This window comes from Haliotis rufescens, unplaced genomic scaffold (genome assembly GCF_023055435.1).
Source record: "Haliotis rufescens isolate VD_foot unplaced genomic scaffold, xgHalRufe1.0.p SCAF_25, whole genome shotgun sequence".
NCBI classification, from domain to species: domain Eukaryota; kingdom Metazoa; phylum Mollusca; class Gastropoda; order Lepetellida; family Haliotidae; genus Haliotis; species Haliotis rufescens.
Window position 1 is genome coordinate 6,412,010 of NW_025963946.1, and position 17,867 is coordinate 6,429,876.

Genomic DNA, 17,867 nt, shown 5'->3' on the forward strand with positions numbered 1-17,867 from the left:
AATGTGGGAGGAAAGCCCGAAGTGATGCAGGTCTCAGACGTTTACCACTTCGGTGAAACCCACGAGCACGGGTATGGTGCTGACAAACCTAGAAATATAATCGGGGCGAACCGGGATTCGAACCCCCAATCATAGGTTTCTGGCGTGCCCAAGGGACGCAACTCTGCACAGCGAATCGCGGCGCCTTAGACGACTGGGCCCCCCGCGCCCCCACAACAGAAGGTTAGTCCACCTTATAAATATAGAACTGACAGAGAACATAAACAGCCAGTTTAAATTTGAATCGCAAGAAATGCCGAATTAATAAGTTACGAAAAGCAATCGGACATGTACATGATGCATTCGTCGACACTCGGCCCTTCCCATAACCTACAAGAAGACTCGTGCCCCTGTCGAAGAGTGTCATGTGTGAAAATACAACAAAGCAATCAGAATGTGCGTATGACCTCAAGTACGTCCGCTCTGTGGAATAGAGCTAGCTTGAGCTGGCTAGACTTGCTTTTGCATTTCTAGATTTTTTTTTTTTTCATAAAATAAATATATTCCACGGTCATGGTGCAGGACTAAGAGATGACCAACAACCATCAATACTACTCAAAAAGAGATATTAAAGTACCACCCGAATAATTCATATTACTATAAGTAAGCTGTTGTGCCATGACAGATTAACTACGGTAATATGAAAGAATCGCGTATTCCTTGACCTTTTTAGTACTATACATATACATAAGTAATTTGAGCATATAAAATACCATACATTTGATATCCTGGTGTCCAGATTGGGAATAAATCCGACCAATGCGTACACCAACAACTCACCATCCATATGTCTCAAGGAGTCACATTTCGGTAAACCTACAAACACTCCTTTATTTGGGCCAATTTGATTAGCTACGCTACTCATTCAACGGACCAATCAGAACGCAAGTTACAAACCCGCCTCAAAGTTGGGTTGGTCATGTCAACATGCCCCATTGAGTACGACAGAGTTTGCGAGAAACAAAACATTGAAAAACTGGCGGACACGCGAAAGAAATCCCTCAAAATCTTTTTTTTAATGAAAAGGATGTCGCCATGTCTTTTTTCCTTTTTCCTTATGTCGAGCGTCATACCAAAAGACGTTAAAAGATGGTACTTGTTGATACCCTGTCTGGCGCTCGGCATTAAGGGGCCAAAACAAGGACTTGTCGGCTCGGAGCCAGTATACTGTGTCTGAGTGGGGTATTCATGTTAAACTGCGGCGGGGTATCTCAGTGGGCTAGCACTATAAATCAGTCGGAACTAGTACAACCAAGCAAGCACACACACACACACAAACACACACACACACACACACACACACACACACACACGCGCGCGTGCACGTTGCTATATAAGTGCAATAATCTTGGAGGCGACGTTAAAACCCATTTCACCTCACCTCACCCTTATGTCGACGTTTGATTGGTCGGTAAAATGTTAATTAAAATCAAGGGCAGGTAATTTGAGATCGCTAAAACAACAGGAATGGAGGTGAGGTGAGGTGAAATTGGGTTTAACGTCGCGTCCAAGATTATTTCACTTATATAGCGACGTGCATGCACGTGTATGTGTGTGTGTGGCTGCTTGTACTAGTCCGGACTGATGCCGATTTATAGTGCTAGCTCACTGAGATACCATGCCGCAGTTTAACATGAATACCCCACTCAGACACAGTATACTGACTCCGAGCCGACCAGTCCTTGTTTTAGCCCCTTAATGCCGAGCGCCAGACAGGGTAACAACAAGTACAATCTTTTAACGTCTTTTTGTATGACGCGGCCCGGGATCGAACCCTGGGCCTTCCGCTCTCCGGGCGGACGCTCTACCACAAGACCACGGAGGCGGTCTAACAGGAATGGAGCCAGTGTTAGTAGTGTCGATTTACCGAGATGCGAGCCCAGGAAATATAGAGGATGCAAACAACCAGTCAGATTTACCCCCCACCTAGCCACTCAGAATATCCCCATCGAATGTCGAGTATTGTCAGTATTGCACCCTCATAACACTCCGTTCTCTTAAAAAGCTTGCCCTACAGTCTAATACATTCGAATACCACATCAATAGAAAGCGTGTCTTGTAAATTCACAAATATTGTATCTCATGTCGGCATCAAATCCTGTGGCAAATCAAAATAAACTTTCGTTGCTTCGGAATGCTTTCGGACAAACTGCATATCTTCTAATTCCACAACGTCCGTATTTGGCGAAGGGGTCCAAACAGTTAACGAATAACCACGTGACTGGTGTAACAGCCAATCAAGGTTCTCCCATGATTTTCGAACAAGTGAGGCTCGAACGGGGAACGTGACTGGCTGACGCAAAACTATGGCGTGTTTGTTCATTGTCTGTACCATTGGGAACGAATAACCCGCGTTATCACCAGTTGGCAACCATTCCGTTGTCCAACCAATTGAAATTGTCACTTCCGGGAAAATGGTGTTTATTTTTGAGAGGAAGACGCTCGCGTTCAGTCCTTTCTGGTCAGTATTTGGACCTGTCAAAATGTCCGCGTTTATCCACACAGGCGCTTTGATCCCACCCTCTTTATGCATCTCTGCGAGAAGACTCAGTGATGGTTCCAAAGATTCCAAGCTTTTGAAATCCAGCTTGATGCTTTTACCGGAAGCTGAAGCCATATGTAAGAAGTCCTTGACCCTCAGGTCACTATGTACTTCCGGTGGATGAGCCATTATAGGAATAGGGGTGTCATGTTTGGAGTCGTGGCCTTCAAGCAGCACGTCACCTTCTAGGAACATGACGTCACCTGTAAAAATGCAAATACTAGTGTTACATAGAGCACCAACAACCAAGGGGTATATATTACTCAACTTTCAATAAGGATAATCAGTTACTTGTTTGCTTAAAAAAAATCCACGCAATTGGAATACGGTGACTGTCATTAACCAAATCAGCGAGCCTGACCACCGATCCCGTTAGTCGCCTCTTACGACAAGCATGAGTTGCTGAAGACCTATTCTACCCCGGATCTCCACTGGTCCCTTTTTATGTACATCAATCAGGCTTCATAATTTATAGTGCTAGCTCACTGAGATACCATGCCGCAGTTTAACATGAATACCCCACTCAGACACAGTAAACTGACTCAGTCCTTGTTTTAGCCCCTTAAAGCCGAGCGCCAGACAGGGTAACAACAAGTACCATCTTTTAACGTCTTTTGGTATGACGCGGTCGGGGATCGAACCCCGGACCTTCCGCTCTCCGGGCGGACGCTCTACCACTAGACCTCGAAGGCGGTCATCGAGTTTTGATCACGAGATGACAATCTGGGCAAGAATCCACAGTCAGGTGACTGCCAGCGGTTATATTTAGCAGTGACCGTGCTGCTATCATTATCTTGAAATTTCAACTTAGTATGAATCTTGAAATTTCATCATAGCATCTTGAAATTTCAACATAGCATCTGAAAATTTCAAAATAGAATATTTAAATTTCAAGATACTGTTGAAATTTCAAATGCTATGTTGAAATTTCAATTATTATGTTGAAATTTCAAATTAGTATCTTGAAATTTTAAGAAAAAAATATAAACAAATTGCCCTAAAAGGCTTCCGTATTTTTTGTCAGCCTAACAAAAAAACCATTACCTTTAATAGCCTCGTTCATATACTTCAGATTTGTCACGCGATGGGCCCACGTAACCTTTGCAGCATCTTGTAACCCAAAATAATGCAGAGGACTTCCTGCTGTGGTTGCGACTGCGCGGAAGCGTTCCATATTCACTTCCGGTATATCAAAAAACACCCTCTCCTTCGGATAGTCATTCCAAACGAACAAAAGGTCAAAGACTGACACCTCGGAACAAACGTCATTACCAGAGGAATATGTAATGATCAATGAAATATTCTGGGACTGATTGAGCAGCCATTTGACCGGAAGCCACGACCTTCTAATGACCGATGCACAGACAGTGATGAAGATGGGCTGTTTGAAGTTGCGGAGCTGTTTCCACATGGCCTCCATGTACATCTGGTGCACTGTGTTGGTGACGGAGGTGGGAAGATGGCCGACACTAAACGTGACTAACGGATATGACGTTCGTATTTTGAAGAAGAATCTGCAACAACAAAACTTTAAGTGAATTTTAAATAAATCCTATTTCAAACTACTCTGAGCAAGGTGTTGGATTGAATATGTTGGGGAGCCTTGGGATATTTGTTGGAGAGAGAATACATCTTCTGTTATCACTTCAAGGCATATCGGGTGGTCAGGCTCGCTGACTTGGTTGATGCATCTCATCGTATCCCAATTGCGTGGATCGATGCTCATGGTGTCAATCACTGGATTGCCTGGTCCTGACTCGATTATTTACAGACCGCCGTCATATAGCTGGAATATTGCTGAGTGCGGCGTTAAACAACAAACAAACAAACAAACAAACAAACAGAACAGGTCAAGGCATAAACCTGTATTCTCTGAAGAGAGAAGAAGAAAGGAAATCACAACGCGTTAGTTTTCCTTACCCCCAGAGAACATTTTTGTTGTTGTTTTAAATCCAGAGGAAAATATGTTTTTCAGTACGAATATAGTTCATGACAACATTGTTAACTGTTCTAATTAAATGATTGACAAAAATATGCAATTTGTAATGTTATGTGTTTACAAGTATGTTTAAGAAATCTTTTTTCAACAGAAGGTAAGTTTATGACATTCAAACGACGAACACGCAGGTGTGTGTGGTTGATTGTTCTACAAATGGTAGTATTATAGCGGCAGTTAAACATGGACACCCCCCCCCCCCCCCCCCCCACACACACACACACACACACACAAACACACACACACACACCTAAAGCTGGCCAGTCCTTTTTTTTAATATCGACCTCGGGGCAGAGACAACACAAGTTCCATATTTTAACGTCTCTTGATATGACGCGGCCGGGCATCGAACCAGGGATCTTCCTCTCCCCGGGCAGACACCCTATCCACTAGGCCACTGATAGATATTCGTATGATGTCAACCCAAACACAATATTATTTGGCCTGTTGGTTTGTTTAACACGTTTATGATAAAACAAGAAAACAAATTGATCTGTCCTAAAAATATGAGGTAGCAGTGGCTCACACATCTGCCAGGAGCGCGCCTTGTTCTTCAGCGTTACCGAGTGCGACATCGCCGTGGACGATGACGGGGTAGTGAATGTTGTAACCGTTGTCGTCGAGATGGAGCAGACACGTCTCGAGCACGCTCATGTTCTGAAACAAACAATAAATATCATTCAGGCTTTCACCTTGACCCACAAACCATCATCTTCCCGAGGCAAGAGAGTTAACTGACTAAATAAAGTGAGGTGAAATTGGGTTTAACGTCGCGTCCAAGATTATTGCACTTATATAGCGACGTGCATGTACGTGTGTGTGTGGCTGCTTGTACTTGTCCGGAGCGCACTGAGAGACATGAATATCCCACTCAGACACAGTATACTGACTCCGAGCCGACCAGTCCTTGTTTTAGCCCCTTAATGCTGGGCGCCAGACAGGGTAACAACAAGTACCATCTTTTAACGTCTTTTGGTATGACACGGCCGGGGATCGAACCCCGGACCTTCCGCTCTCTGGGCGGACGCTCTACCACTAGACCACGGAGGCGGTCCAACGGACGGGAAGATGACAAACCATAGGGTCCAGAGGACCCCCAGTTACTAATTTCAAGGGTCCTTAAAGGAAATGTGAGTGTAATGAAATGGTGTAGTTGGTATGTGTTTGTTGTTTAACGCCGCACTCCGGCAATATTCCAGCTTTATGACGGCGGTCTACATGTAAATAATCGCGTCTTGACCAGACAATCCAGTGATTGACATCATTAGCATCGATCCACGTAATTGGGATACGATGACATGCATCAACCAAGTCAGCGTGTCTGACCACTCAACCCCGTTAGTCGCCTCGTACTGGCATAATCGTTTTTTTAGGGCAAGAATGGGTTGCTGAAGACAACCTTGTCATTGTTGTAATAATATTTAAATTCATAATGAAGAAGATCTGTGGAGACCATTCTATACGTGTGCTTACTTGACGCACATTTCTGCGTCGCGTAGAACCCTGAATAATAAACAATCAATCATTGACGGCATGCTATGAACCAGACCTGATCCATTTGGTCGCCTCTCGGTACCTGTTTTAACCTGGATTCAGGGAATACTTCAGTTGGAATTGGTTTTCAGGCGAACAGACGGCTTACTATTTCTTACCGTGAATACCCAGATAGCATTCAGACGTTGGTCCAACGTCGGCAATGTTGCGGTCGGATTTCTCACGTTGGCCCAACTTTGTTGGCGCGTCAGGAAGCATTTCGGAAATAATATTCAAGGGACGCTACTCTAATTTGACTGCTTCTCATAGAGGGCGCTGTTTTTTTCGTGGCTCTCTTCGAGCAGACGACGCAACAGAAGCACAAGCTCAGTCATCGGAGTACTGTTTTCCTCGGATAAAGAGTGAGTGAGTAAGTTTGGTTTAACGCCGCTTTTAACATTATTCCAGTTATATCACGGCGTGTCAGATTAATGTCGGAGGAAAGCCCGAAGTGATGCAGGTCTCAGACGTTTACCACTTCGGATAACCCACGAGCACGGGTATGGTGCTGACAAACCTAGAAACATTATCGGGGCGAACCGGGATTCGATCCCACAATCTTAGGTTTTTGGCGTGTCCAAGGGACGCAACTCTGCACAGCGAATCACGGCGCCTTAGACGACGGCACGTGTTTTGAAACATTGTCCAAAAATATATACTGAAGAAACAAGGTTTGGGATCATGAATATTTTGGAGAATATTTTTATGAAATTGTGTGCTCAGTCATTGCTACACAAACATCTCCCCAAAAATATTAATGATCCATAACAATTTTTGTTCAGTATTTTCGTCTCAGAGAGTCAGACACTACATCCCAGCCCCCATCTTACGACAGTGATTGGCTGAGACATATGCTGCCTCTGAATCCCCACGGAGGTGGAGCCAGGCAAACTAATGGTTGACGGCATGAGCAGGAAACAATGCTGTTTCATAACGATAACACACAATCAGTCAGACCAAACAGTGACCACTCGGTGATCATTAAATTCGTCTCTTGGGAAAGTCCTGAAAACGTAATTTAACTCGGTATCACCATGGAGGTTCTACTACACAGTTCCCCTAAACTTCAACTCAGTGTTACCTCACCTTGAAGTTAAGCTTCAGTCCCACGTCCCGTAATTTCCTGGCGTGGTCCAGCCACAGATCGAGAGTCATCTTGCTGTCGATGTCAACGCTCACCATTCGGTCACCCCCTACAACGTAATTATCAAAGTTTTCTAGAACATCCACATATTACATATTATGTTACCGGAAATGCGTATTTTCAAAATTGTTCATAACATGGGAAAATGTCCATATGTAAGTTTATAAATTCGTGATCACGTGGTCAAGTGGTCAAATGTAACAAATGTTATATTTGGGATAACACTTTCTTAGTAAAGTACAGATTCTTGTACTTTTGGGGGGTTGAGTCCCGTCCGGGATTCGAACCCACACTTGCCAGAGTGAGGCACACCCCCTTGCCTGCAGAGGGGTACTAAAAGTATGTGATCTAGACTACCAGTTGTCGGACTTTCATTTTTGTGGAAGCCTCTGTGGCTGAGTGGGTTAGATCGCTGACTTTGTGTGCTGGCGATTAGGTGCCTCCCTCTGGCAAGTGTGGGTTCGAATCTCGGACGGGATTCAACCCAAAAAAAGTACAAGAATCTGTACTTTACTTAGAAAGTGTTATCCCAAATATAACATTTGTTACAATCACAATATTTGAAGCAAAACCCGATGAAAAAACCATTATATCCTTCTTAAACTATTTCCCGGTCAACAACTGACACTAAAGATTATTGTTAAAGGGTTAGGTGAGGTGAAATTGGGTTTAACGTCGCGTCCAAGATTATTGCACTTATATAGCGACGTGTGTGTGTGTGGCTGCTTGTACTAGTCCGGACTGATGCCGATTTATATTACTAGCCCACTGAGATACCATGCCGCAGTTTAACATGAATACCCCACTCAGACACAGTATACTGACTCCGAGCCGACCAGTCCTTGTTTTAGCCTCTTAACACCGAGCGCTAGGCAGGGTAACAACAAGTACCATCTTTTAACGTCTTTTGGTATGACGCGGCCGGGGATCGAACCCCGGACCTTCCGCTCTCCGGGCGGACGGTCTACCCCAGGACCACGGAGGCGGTATTATTGTTGAAAAGGATCTCTTTGAAATGAAACATAATAGTTTCCGAGTTCGATGATAGCATTTTGATGCGCTGATTGTAATTACTGCCACATAAGTACCAGCTGTATCCAGATCGGATGATGTTGCATGTTGCCATCTGATGTCAAAAGGATCATGAAGTTGGAAGAATTTGAGAAGCGGGGAGTGGAAGCGTGGCTTATCCTGAAGCTTGACTTGCAGGAACTCTGAAAACATTTGGAAAACACTTTCACGTAGTTCAAGGTAAGCCGTATCTTTTCACACACACGTCACCAATCTACATTTCTAATTCAGAAACGTTCCAATAAACACAATTCTGGGTTATTTAGCAGTGAGTTAGGTTTAACGCCGCTTTTAGCAACATTACAGCAATATCACGGCGGGGGACACCACAAATGGGCTTCACACATTGTACCCATGTCGGGAATCGAACCCGGGTCTTCGGCGCGACGAGCGAACGCTTTCACCACTAGGCTACCCGACCCGACCCGACCCGACCGTCCCAGGTTTTATTAAGCAGAATTTACAACATTAATAATATTGTTTGGTGATACACTTACCAGCTGTTGCCAATGAGTCACAAAAATATTTATAAAACGATGAGTAACGTCGCATCGGAAATATTACAGCCACATGGTTACAGCCACGCTGTACGACAACGTCTAAACAATCCAGATATCGACGTAAATAAACTCATTTTTCCGAAGGTCTACTCAAACGGTTCCATATCACTTTCGTGTCCAACGTAAGATTTCGGGTAGTATCGGGTGTTTCTAGTTCTGCAGATGGGTGCACGGGTAGCCCAATCGTCTGAGGCGCGCAGTTCTCTTTGCAGAAATGCGTCCTCATGTGTACCAGAATTTGTATTATCCGTGTTCGAATATCTGATCGTCCACGATTATGTTTCTAGGTTTGTCAGCACCATGCCCGTGCTCTGGGTTTCACCAAAGTGGTAAACGTCTGAGACCTGCATCAGTTCGGGATTTCCTCCCACATTAAGCCGACACGCGGTGATACAACCGAAAGACGTTACAAGCAGCGATAAAACCCAACTCAATCATTCTGTGTAGTCGGCAAGTAGGATGAACATTGTGCCAAAGCACGCAGCGGTAGAAACAAACATTTTTAATCCACTAGTCCTAATAACGATAACATTAACAAACCCCATAAAAATGGCAAATTGCTACTCGTCCTCATGATACCTTAACTGTTGGGCAGTTTGGCAAGGACTACAGGACTAGTGCCACTTTCTAACACTGAGTACGTCTTAGTACTGAAGATTAAAACTAAACAAATTGGAGCTTTTAAGATTGATTAGATATTTATTATACGAAATGTTCAGAAAGTCCATCACTAAGTTTCCATACAAACGAGAAAAACCCTTGATTGTGTAATAAGCATGTTTTTTTATTTTCTGTCCGGTTAAGTGGTTATGACCTCATTTGTTTGCCTATGATGATGTATGATCCCTAAGATTTTAGTACCCATTTCAAATACAGAATGAGTGAGTCTGACTTTACGCCGCTTTTAGCAATATTCCAGCAATATCACGGCAGGGGACGCTAGAAATGGGCTTCACCCATTGTACCCATGTCGGGAATCGAACCCGGGTCTTCGGCGTGACGAGCGAACGTTTTAACCACTAGGCTACCCGACCGCCCCTCACATACAGAGACCAAATGTAAATCTAAATTGATATACATTAAAAAAAAGTTATGCTGACAGTCAAAGAAAAAGATCTTTAAATACTAAATAAATACTACTACAACGTGCTGGCGCTTAGGCAATAATCACTTAAAGACACAAATTTCAGTACGCTTCGTCTCTGAAAATACAGTTTTGAAAAGGAGCCACATTGAGGTCCGAACCTGTGGAAAATCTAGACTTGTTTCATTTTCAGCGTTAGAAATTGGCACTACTCCTGTAGTCCTTGTCAAACTGCCATTTTTAAGGGTTTTGCTCTATGTTATCATTATCAGGACTAGTGGACAAAAAAAATGTTAGTTTCTTCCGCTGATTTGGGGCCTTAGCATAACAGTGAGGCCTTGCGAAAGGGAAAATAAAATAGTTTAGGGTCTGAGAGACAGGCTAGATATTCCGACACGCATACCATATTGATGGCAACGTAATCTTAAAAATTAACACGAACAGATCACATGGTAATTTAAACTATTAGTTTAGTATAAGCCTGTGAAAGCATACCCATATTTCTTTCGTCGAGATGTGAAGCGCTGATATATCGATGAAGCAGATAGACGGTGAATCCGAAAAGCAGCACGACCCCTCCGAGCTGGTAGTAGAGCTTCACCTTCATATTGTTCTCACTTTGCGACGGACACCGGTATCCTGACGTGACGCTCTAATGGCATGTCACCTGTCACCTGGATCACTCCGCTGTGGGTCTGATTATTTGTCAAGATTAGTGGCGCAAGCCTCAACACGAGGCAGAATATGCTTTGGGAACCTTCGTCAGATCAATACTATTAGGCTAGAGGCTGCTTTTTCATGTTTGACAGACAAGCGCTTAACGAGACCCGGATCGTTTTGCAGTATTTTGCAATCTATTCACGGCCTTTTTATATCAGAAAGCAGGTGTTGTAGAGGTGAAATTTATCTAACCTATTTCGATTTATTTCCATTCATAATCTAGTATTCGTTGAAACAGCTACGCCAGTGAACAAACTCTGAACAGAAAAAGAGATAGCGAGGTGGGTACAATGAAATGTACAATGCTATTGCGTGTTTATCCAAATTTATCCAAAGCGTTTTCGTCGAACATAAATATGGTCCGCACAGGTTACCGTAGAAAATTGAGACTGTGAACTGAGCTTTTCCGTAATCGTTCTGTGGTTTTGTCTCCTAATCAGCTCTTGCGATTAACAAAGGAGCATGACATGAACTGCACCTCACACGTCTGGTATGATATGCTCCTTTGTGTTAGCGGACAAAAGCGCATCGGTAACATCAGCAACATCTGTAATAACATCAACACGGACAGAGCGGCAAGCTGCTTCCGGGATCTCTATGGGCTTCTGTTGATGACCTATAGACGGAGCCCGGCCTCTCGTGCAAGTCGCGTAGGGAGCGGTTATTGAATAAAATTTAGGGAGGGGTTGTTGTGTGAAATGCACACTAGAGTTGTCTTCATTAAAATGGCGGCAAAGCCCAATTCACAGACGTTGATTATATTTAAAATACTTTACAAAACCTCTTTTCAATGAGAATATATGAAGTAATACTATTTAAAATTAGTATAGGGAATTTTATGAATGAATTATTTCACGTTATGTCTGCTAAAAGCTCTACGAGTATGTGGTGACAGACTATCACGTATGATCAAGGTTAAAACTTAATGGGGGAAATAACTACTTACATGTTTAATATTAGATACACCTGATAGTATGTGACTATGTACTTTATGATTATTAATAATTCATTTATTTATATGGTGCCTAATGTCAAACCTTTGGAGACCGGATAACGGAGGTGGAGATGAACGTGTTGGCTGACTAAATCTGAATGATACGAGCGAACGTTTAGAAATTGTTATACACTGTGTTTTTCACAGAAATGAAATTAAGACCTTTTTTTAACATTAAAAATGCATGTTGTGGTCTTACGCCCGCGTACGCAAATATATTTTTTCCATTACTTGAACATTAGCAAATTCATTGTAAGTGTATAGGGCGGTCGGGTAGCCTAGTGGTTACAGCGTTCGGTCGTCACGCCGAAGACCCGGGTTCGATTCCCCACATGGGTACAATGTGTGAAGCCCATTTCCGGTGTCCCCCGCCGTGATATTGCTGGATTATTGCTAAAAGCAGCGTAAAACCATACTCACTCACTCAATATATAGTTTTACGCGGTTTGAGGCAATATTCCTGGATATCACGAGACCAGCAATGAGCTCCACAAATACTACGGTACTACTATTACTACTATGCAATAAATGTATGCGATGAATTAAATGAGACTGTCCAACACATTGTCAGTGGATGCTAAGCTTTTGGCACAAACACAGTATATTAAGCAACATGATGGAGTGGCTCGATCATTTTATTATTACTGGTGGCTTTGACACTGAGGTCCATCCATGGTACGGCCCAGAATATGTAGAGGGCGTCATGGAAAAGGATAAATACAAACTTCTTTGGAATAGGCCCGTATACAGCCTCAGACGTATCGAGGCCAACAAACCTGATCTTGTTCTTTTTTATGAATCCAATGAAATCATCTTATGTGATTGACAAGATTCAGGAAAAACATGGCAAATATGCGGACCTCGCTTTCGAAATGACAATCTGGATAATGCAGAAGGCTGCAGTGTTGGACTTTCTCCAAAAGGTTCTGGGTGGGTTCGACTCGGCAGCGCTTCCTGGGAGAAGTCCCATTCGCTGTCTGGGCTGCGTGTAGAGGGGGCAAGGGCCCTGAGCTGATGATGAGCCTAACCAGCCTGACTTGTGCCAGGATCACTCAAACCCTCTTTGCTGCATTTTTAAAATTATAATATGTTGTTAATAATAATAATAATAATAATAATAATAATAATAAACCATTTATAATGCGCCAAAATAAACTGATCAAGCGGATGTTCAAGGCGCAACTATATATGTGTGCATTACCAACCCGGTCTATGGATCAGTGTGAAAATTGATTCAATTCTCAGCTTGTATACTCCCCAGGGAGCTGAGACTGCAATGTGAGTGCACACTGATCCATTGACAGGGGTAGTACTGCACGCACTGTGCCCATATGAGGAATCGAACCCGGGCCTTCGGCGTGACGAGCCCTTTTTAACCGCGACGTGTTCGTTGTTCCACGAACAATTTATTTCACCGAACTAAACTAACAAACAACAACAATGACAGTCGGCTGCAGATATGGCGAAAACTAGACTCGTTGGAAGTTTGGTCAGTGGAGCACCTCACTGTGACTTAAAAGTGGATCGGTTGGTCACAATGTGTGCCAAGGCTCACTCTATTTACGTCTTACTCGGTAATTGAAGATTCCGGGGTAGAACAGGTCTTCAGCAACCCATGCTTGCCGTAAAAGGCGACTATGCTTGTCGTAAAAGGCGACTAACGGGATCGGGTGGTCAGGCTCGCTGACTTGGTTGATGCGTGTCATCGTTTCCCAATTGCGTGGATCGATGCTCATGATGTCAATCACTGGATTGTCTGGTCCAGACTCGATTATTTACAGACCGCCGTCATATAGCTGGAATATTGCTGAGTGCGGCGTTAAACAACAAACCAAAAAAATATTCTTTCCGCTAAGGTATACGAGTTGGTTCCATGATTGGAGCACTCTAGTTTGTCTGCATGCCACTTACTCGGTAACATATTTATGAAGATTAGTAATTGCACACTGTCAAAGTCAAGGGTACCATTTAAAATGTTTAATAAACGATCCTGGATTCCTAGGGAAAACACGTTACTTTTCTTTACTGAAGATTCATATATATTGCTCGTTCTATCAACAGTGACTTAGCAAAGTTATATAATTCAACATCGTTATGATTAACCTTGGCAATCCGTTCAAGGTCGCTAGGAGAGATAACTGCTTTGCTCGCATGCGTTACATTAAACTCCTCAAAATCTAAAAGAAATTTAACATGGAACGTTTCCTCAAACACAACCTGACTTAAGTGTTGATAATCTGTTAAACCAAAAAATGACATTTTTAACAGATTTTCTTTTGCACTTTCTAACAATCTTCTGTCTCGTTCCTGTTCGGTCATTCCCGTCTTGTTGTAGCAATTAACAAGCCGCAAGTCTGCCAACATTCTTGTTTGACGGTTTATGGCAAGGTTTGAACGACATGCCAGAAACCAATCCAGTGTCAGATTGCTTGCTCCATCGAAGCAGTCCGGAAGCTCCAGTTGCGAGGGAAGCCTTCCATGACAACTGTTCACATCGGCGATCTTGACAATCTTCTTTGTTCGTAGAAATTCACTTATGAACCTTTGAACAGGATCTCGTAGAAGAGTTATGTAACGGTACCTGTAATAATAATAATAATAATAATATGAATGGCATGTACTCCTAAATGTAAAATATGGATCACAAACAATCGAAACACTGCCTATGATTTTTTGTTTTGTTTGTTGTTTAACGCCGCACTCAGCAATATTCCAGCTATATGACGGCGGTCTTTAAAATAATCGAGTCTGGACCAGACAATCCAGTGATTGACATCATGAGCATCGATCCACGCAATTGGGACCGATGACATGTATCAACCATGATATGTACGAGCCTCAATTAATCGTAATACCACTGGTACTAAGTTGCCTCGATTCACTGTCCCTTAGCTGTAGCAGAATCTACTATATCTTACTCATATAGTTGTGGGTATTCACACACAAATAAAACGACGAAGAGTCGAACTTGATCTAAAAAACGCCCCTCCATCTAAATGAGGATGTATCAGTTCTTGCCCAGATGTTATTACTTATGAATACGTCATAAGGTTCAAACAGGATAAAAAATGTATTAAGAGATTATATCATATTAGTAATCATATAAGTAATGAGATAATGAAGGATGTTCAACCAAAATGCAAACCTATACAGAGAATTACTTTGGTTCATCTCACAATCCGGTGAGTGAGTGAGGGAGTGGGATTATCGCCAATATGGACAATGAGTCACGATGTGTCAGCTTAATGTGGGGAAGCCCCCGTGAAGATCCGGGTTCCTATTTAGCATTATTTAAATTATATTAAAATTAAATAGGTCTTAAGCTTGCTGCAAGAAGCGACTAAAGGGATCGGGTGGTCAGGCTCGCTGACTTGGTTGATGCATGTCATCGTATCCCAATTGCGTAGATCGATGCTCATGTTGTCAGTCACTGCATTGTCTGGTCAGACTCGACTATTTACAGACCGTGGTCATATAGCTGGAATATTGCTGAGTGCGGCGCTAGACAACAAACGAAGAAACAGAAAAACAAAAAAACAAATAATGTTGAAAGAAAGCGCTGGTCACAGACGTGTCTCATTATATTTTGTTTGTTTGTTTGTTTGTTGTTTAACGCCGCACCCAGCAATATTACAGTATATGACGGCGGTTTGTAAATAATCGAGTCTGGACCAGACAATCGAGTGATTAATATCATGAGCATCGATCAACGCAATTGGGATTGATGACATGCATCAACCAAGTCAGCGAGCCTGACCACCCGATCCCGTTAGTCGCCTTTTACGACAAGTACAGTCGCCTTTTACCGCAAGCATGGGTTGCTGAAGACCTATTCTACCCCGGATCTTCACGGGTCCTCATTATATGAAATCGCCGACCATGGCGGTATGGTGCTTACAAACCATACGCAACGCTTGTATTCTGACAGTCGACGCTAGATTATAAGAGTTGGAATATAATTTAAACATTTATCAGTACCAAGGCCGCTGCTAATTGCTTGTGTCGTATCATTCGTCACCACTCGCCCCTTTCCGTTACCTGCAAGAAGACTCGTCCCTCTATCGATGAATGTTATGTGCGAAAATACGACAAACCAATCAGAATGCGCGTATGATTTCAAGTTCTTCGTCAAAGAATCCCTCAGAAATAATTTTTGATTTCAAACATGTCTTGCATTTAAAAATATACCCAAGACACAGTTAAATGTGTTAAATCATACTGTATAATTCCGCATGTCCAGATGAGCTTTAAATTGCATCTGAAATATATGGAGAAATATATGTGAACCACTACGCAACGAGCTGACAATTGTTTTAGGTATGCCCGTTTGCGTTAAGACGGAACCCGGTCGCAAAAATGGCCACGAGAGGGGCACGAGTCGCTATTCGGCTTGTCCCGGAATAACACGAGTTGGCCACGAATGGTGTCGTATGTGTCGTGTTGTTACTTACGATGATGGCGCTGTCTTTCCCTCGTTCTCGCCAAATCTCGCCTCGATACACTCCGTGAGCTCCGTCCAGTCCGAGTTAGAGCCGCAATTTGACCCCTTCTTTGACTCGCCAAGTAGCCATGTTGAATTAGTAGCCGAGACACACATGAAGCCCTTAGCCTTGAAGAATCTACAACGAGGCTTGATATCAGAATTGTGAGTGATATAATAAACTAAAACCTGTGTTCCAGTTTTTGGAATATTCAACGGTGCAAACACGTCTTTGTTAACATCGAACGGCAGATCTCTAGCAACATCTATTTCGCGAAACATCGGCTCTTTTCGTTTGCTTCCATCGCCTCCGATGATGACATAATAGATGCAGCTGAGTACAATTGCACCGACCACCATCGTCTTCAGAGGTTTTGATAATGAGCGTCTTGCACGTGTCGAACAAACAAACTGAGAAGATGGCGGCATGATGTACTGTTACCAAACCCAAGCTTACGTCAGCCTCAGTAAACGTAACTGTCTAAGAGTACAGCTTTCCAATATGTATGTCAGGCACGGTCTATTAGTCCAACTGTACCGTCTACTGTTCCAACTACCACGAACACTGTACCGTCTACTGGTCCAACTACCACGAACACTGTACCGTCTACTGGTCCAACTACCACGAACACTGTACCGTCTACTGGTCCAATATGTATGCCAAACACTGTCAACTGGTCCAATGGTTGGAAACACTGTGCCGTCTACTGGTCCAACTACCACGAACACTGTACCGTCTACTGGTCCAATATGTATGCCAAACACTGTCAACTGGTCCAAATGTTAGGAACACTGTACCGCCTACTGGTCCAACTGCCACGAACACTGTACCGTCCACTAGTCCAACTGTTGGGAACGCTGTCTACTGATCTTGTGTAGGAGGCCTAGTGTTCTGAGCTGTTTGAGAACAGCGTCTAGTGTTCGAGACAGTTGAGAGTTGAGAACAAAGCCTAGTGCTCGGGGCTGTACATCAATGCAAAAGTCAGTGGAGCATTTCATTGTCAACTGCTCAACCAGTTGGAAAGCTGGCGCCCTGTCTATCCACCGTGGCATTACTTACAGGTGTATGCAGATCTGAGCTGTAGGAGCAGAGTCTGCGTGAGTGTGGACACATAGTACAGCCCTCCGGGCGGACACAACATATAGCACAATCTGTCGGCGTACAACCTTCACTACATACAGCCCTAGAATACAGGGTATAAGCTAAAGTACTGTCGGAAATGCTAGAAAACCTCATTTTGCCCGTTGTAAAAGGATATTTTCTTACAGACTATTGCTATTAAAATATCGAATAACTGACGATCGACCTACCTGTGGTTTGAAGTATTTCAGTCACAAGGACTCCTATCAACAATTTTACAGGAGAAAAATCCAAACGAAAACAGACCAATGACGGAAGTCTAAAACCAGCTATATGACGGCGGTCTGTAAATAATCGAGTCTGGACCAGACAATCCAGTGATTAATATCATGAACATCGATCCACACAACTGGGATCGATGACATGCATTAATCAAGTCACCCGATCCCGTTAGTCGCCTCTTACGACAAGCATAGTCGCCTATTTACGGCAAGCATGGGTTGCTGAAGACCTATTTTACCTCGGATCTCGGGTATTCCGAACGACAGTTACGGCCCGTAAGACTGATTCTGTCAAAATTATCGTCTATCTCTCGTTTGCGTGGGATAAACATTTGAACGGAG

General features: G+C 43.2%; 2 protein-coding genes across 2 annotated transcripts; both read right to left on the reverse strand.

Annotated features, from left to right (window-relative positions):
• Window positions 1–1,882: 1,882 nt before the first annotated feature.
• Window positions 1,883–11,340, reverse strand: LOC124150048 (protein FAM151A-like). The gene is made up of 6 exons (XM_046521936.2): window positions 10,465–11,340; window positions 8,343–8,468; window positions 7,197–7,303; window positions 5,104–5,234; window positions 3,626–4,095; window positions 1,883–2,784 (listed from the first exon to the last, which is right to left on the reverse strand). The coding sequence occupies exons 1-6, from the start codon at window positions 10,574–10,576 to the stop codon at window positions 2,120–2,122; spliced, it is 1,611 nt and encodes a 536-aa protein (XP_046377892.2). The 5' UTR covers window positions 10,577–11,340; the 3' UTR covers window positions 1,883–2,119.
• A 2,342-nt stretch (window positions 11,341–13,682) lies between these two features.
• On the reverse strand, window positions 13,683–17,144 carry LOC124150063 (heparan-sulfate 6-O-sulfotransferase 2-like). Its single transcript, XM_046521966.2, has 2 exons — window positions 16,135–17,144; window positions 13,683–14,264 (listed from the first exon to the last, which is right to left on the reverse strand). The coding sequence occupies exons 1-2, from the start codon at window positions 16,590–16,592 to the stop codon at window positions 13,706–13,708; spliced, it is 1,017 nt and encodes a 338-aa protein (XP_046377922.2). The 5' UTR covers window positions 16,593–17,144; the 3' UTR covers window positions 13,683–13,705.
• Window positions 17,145–17,867: the final 723 nt, after the last annotated feature.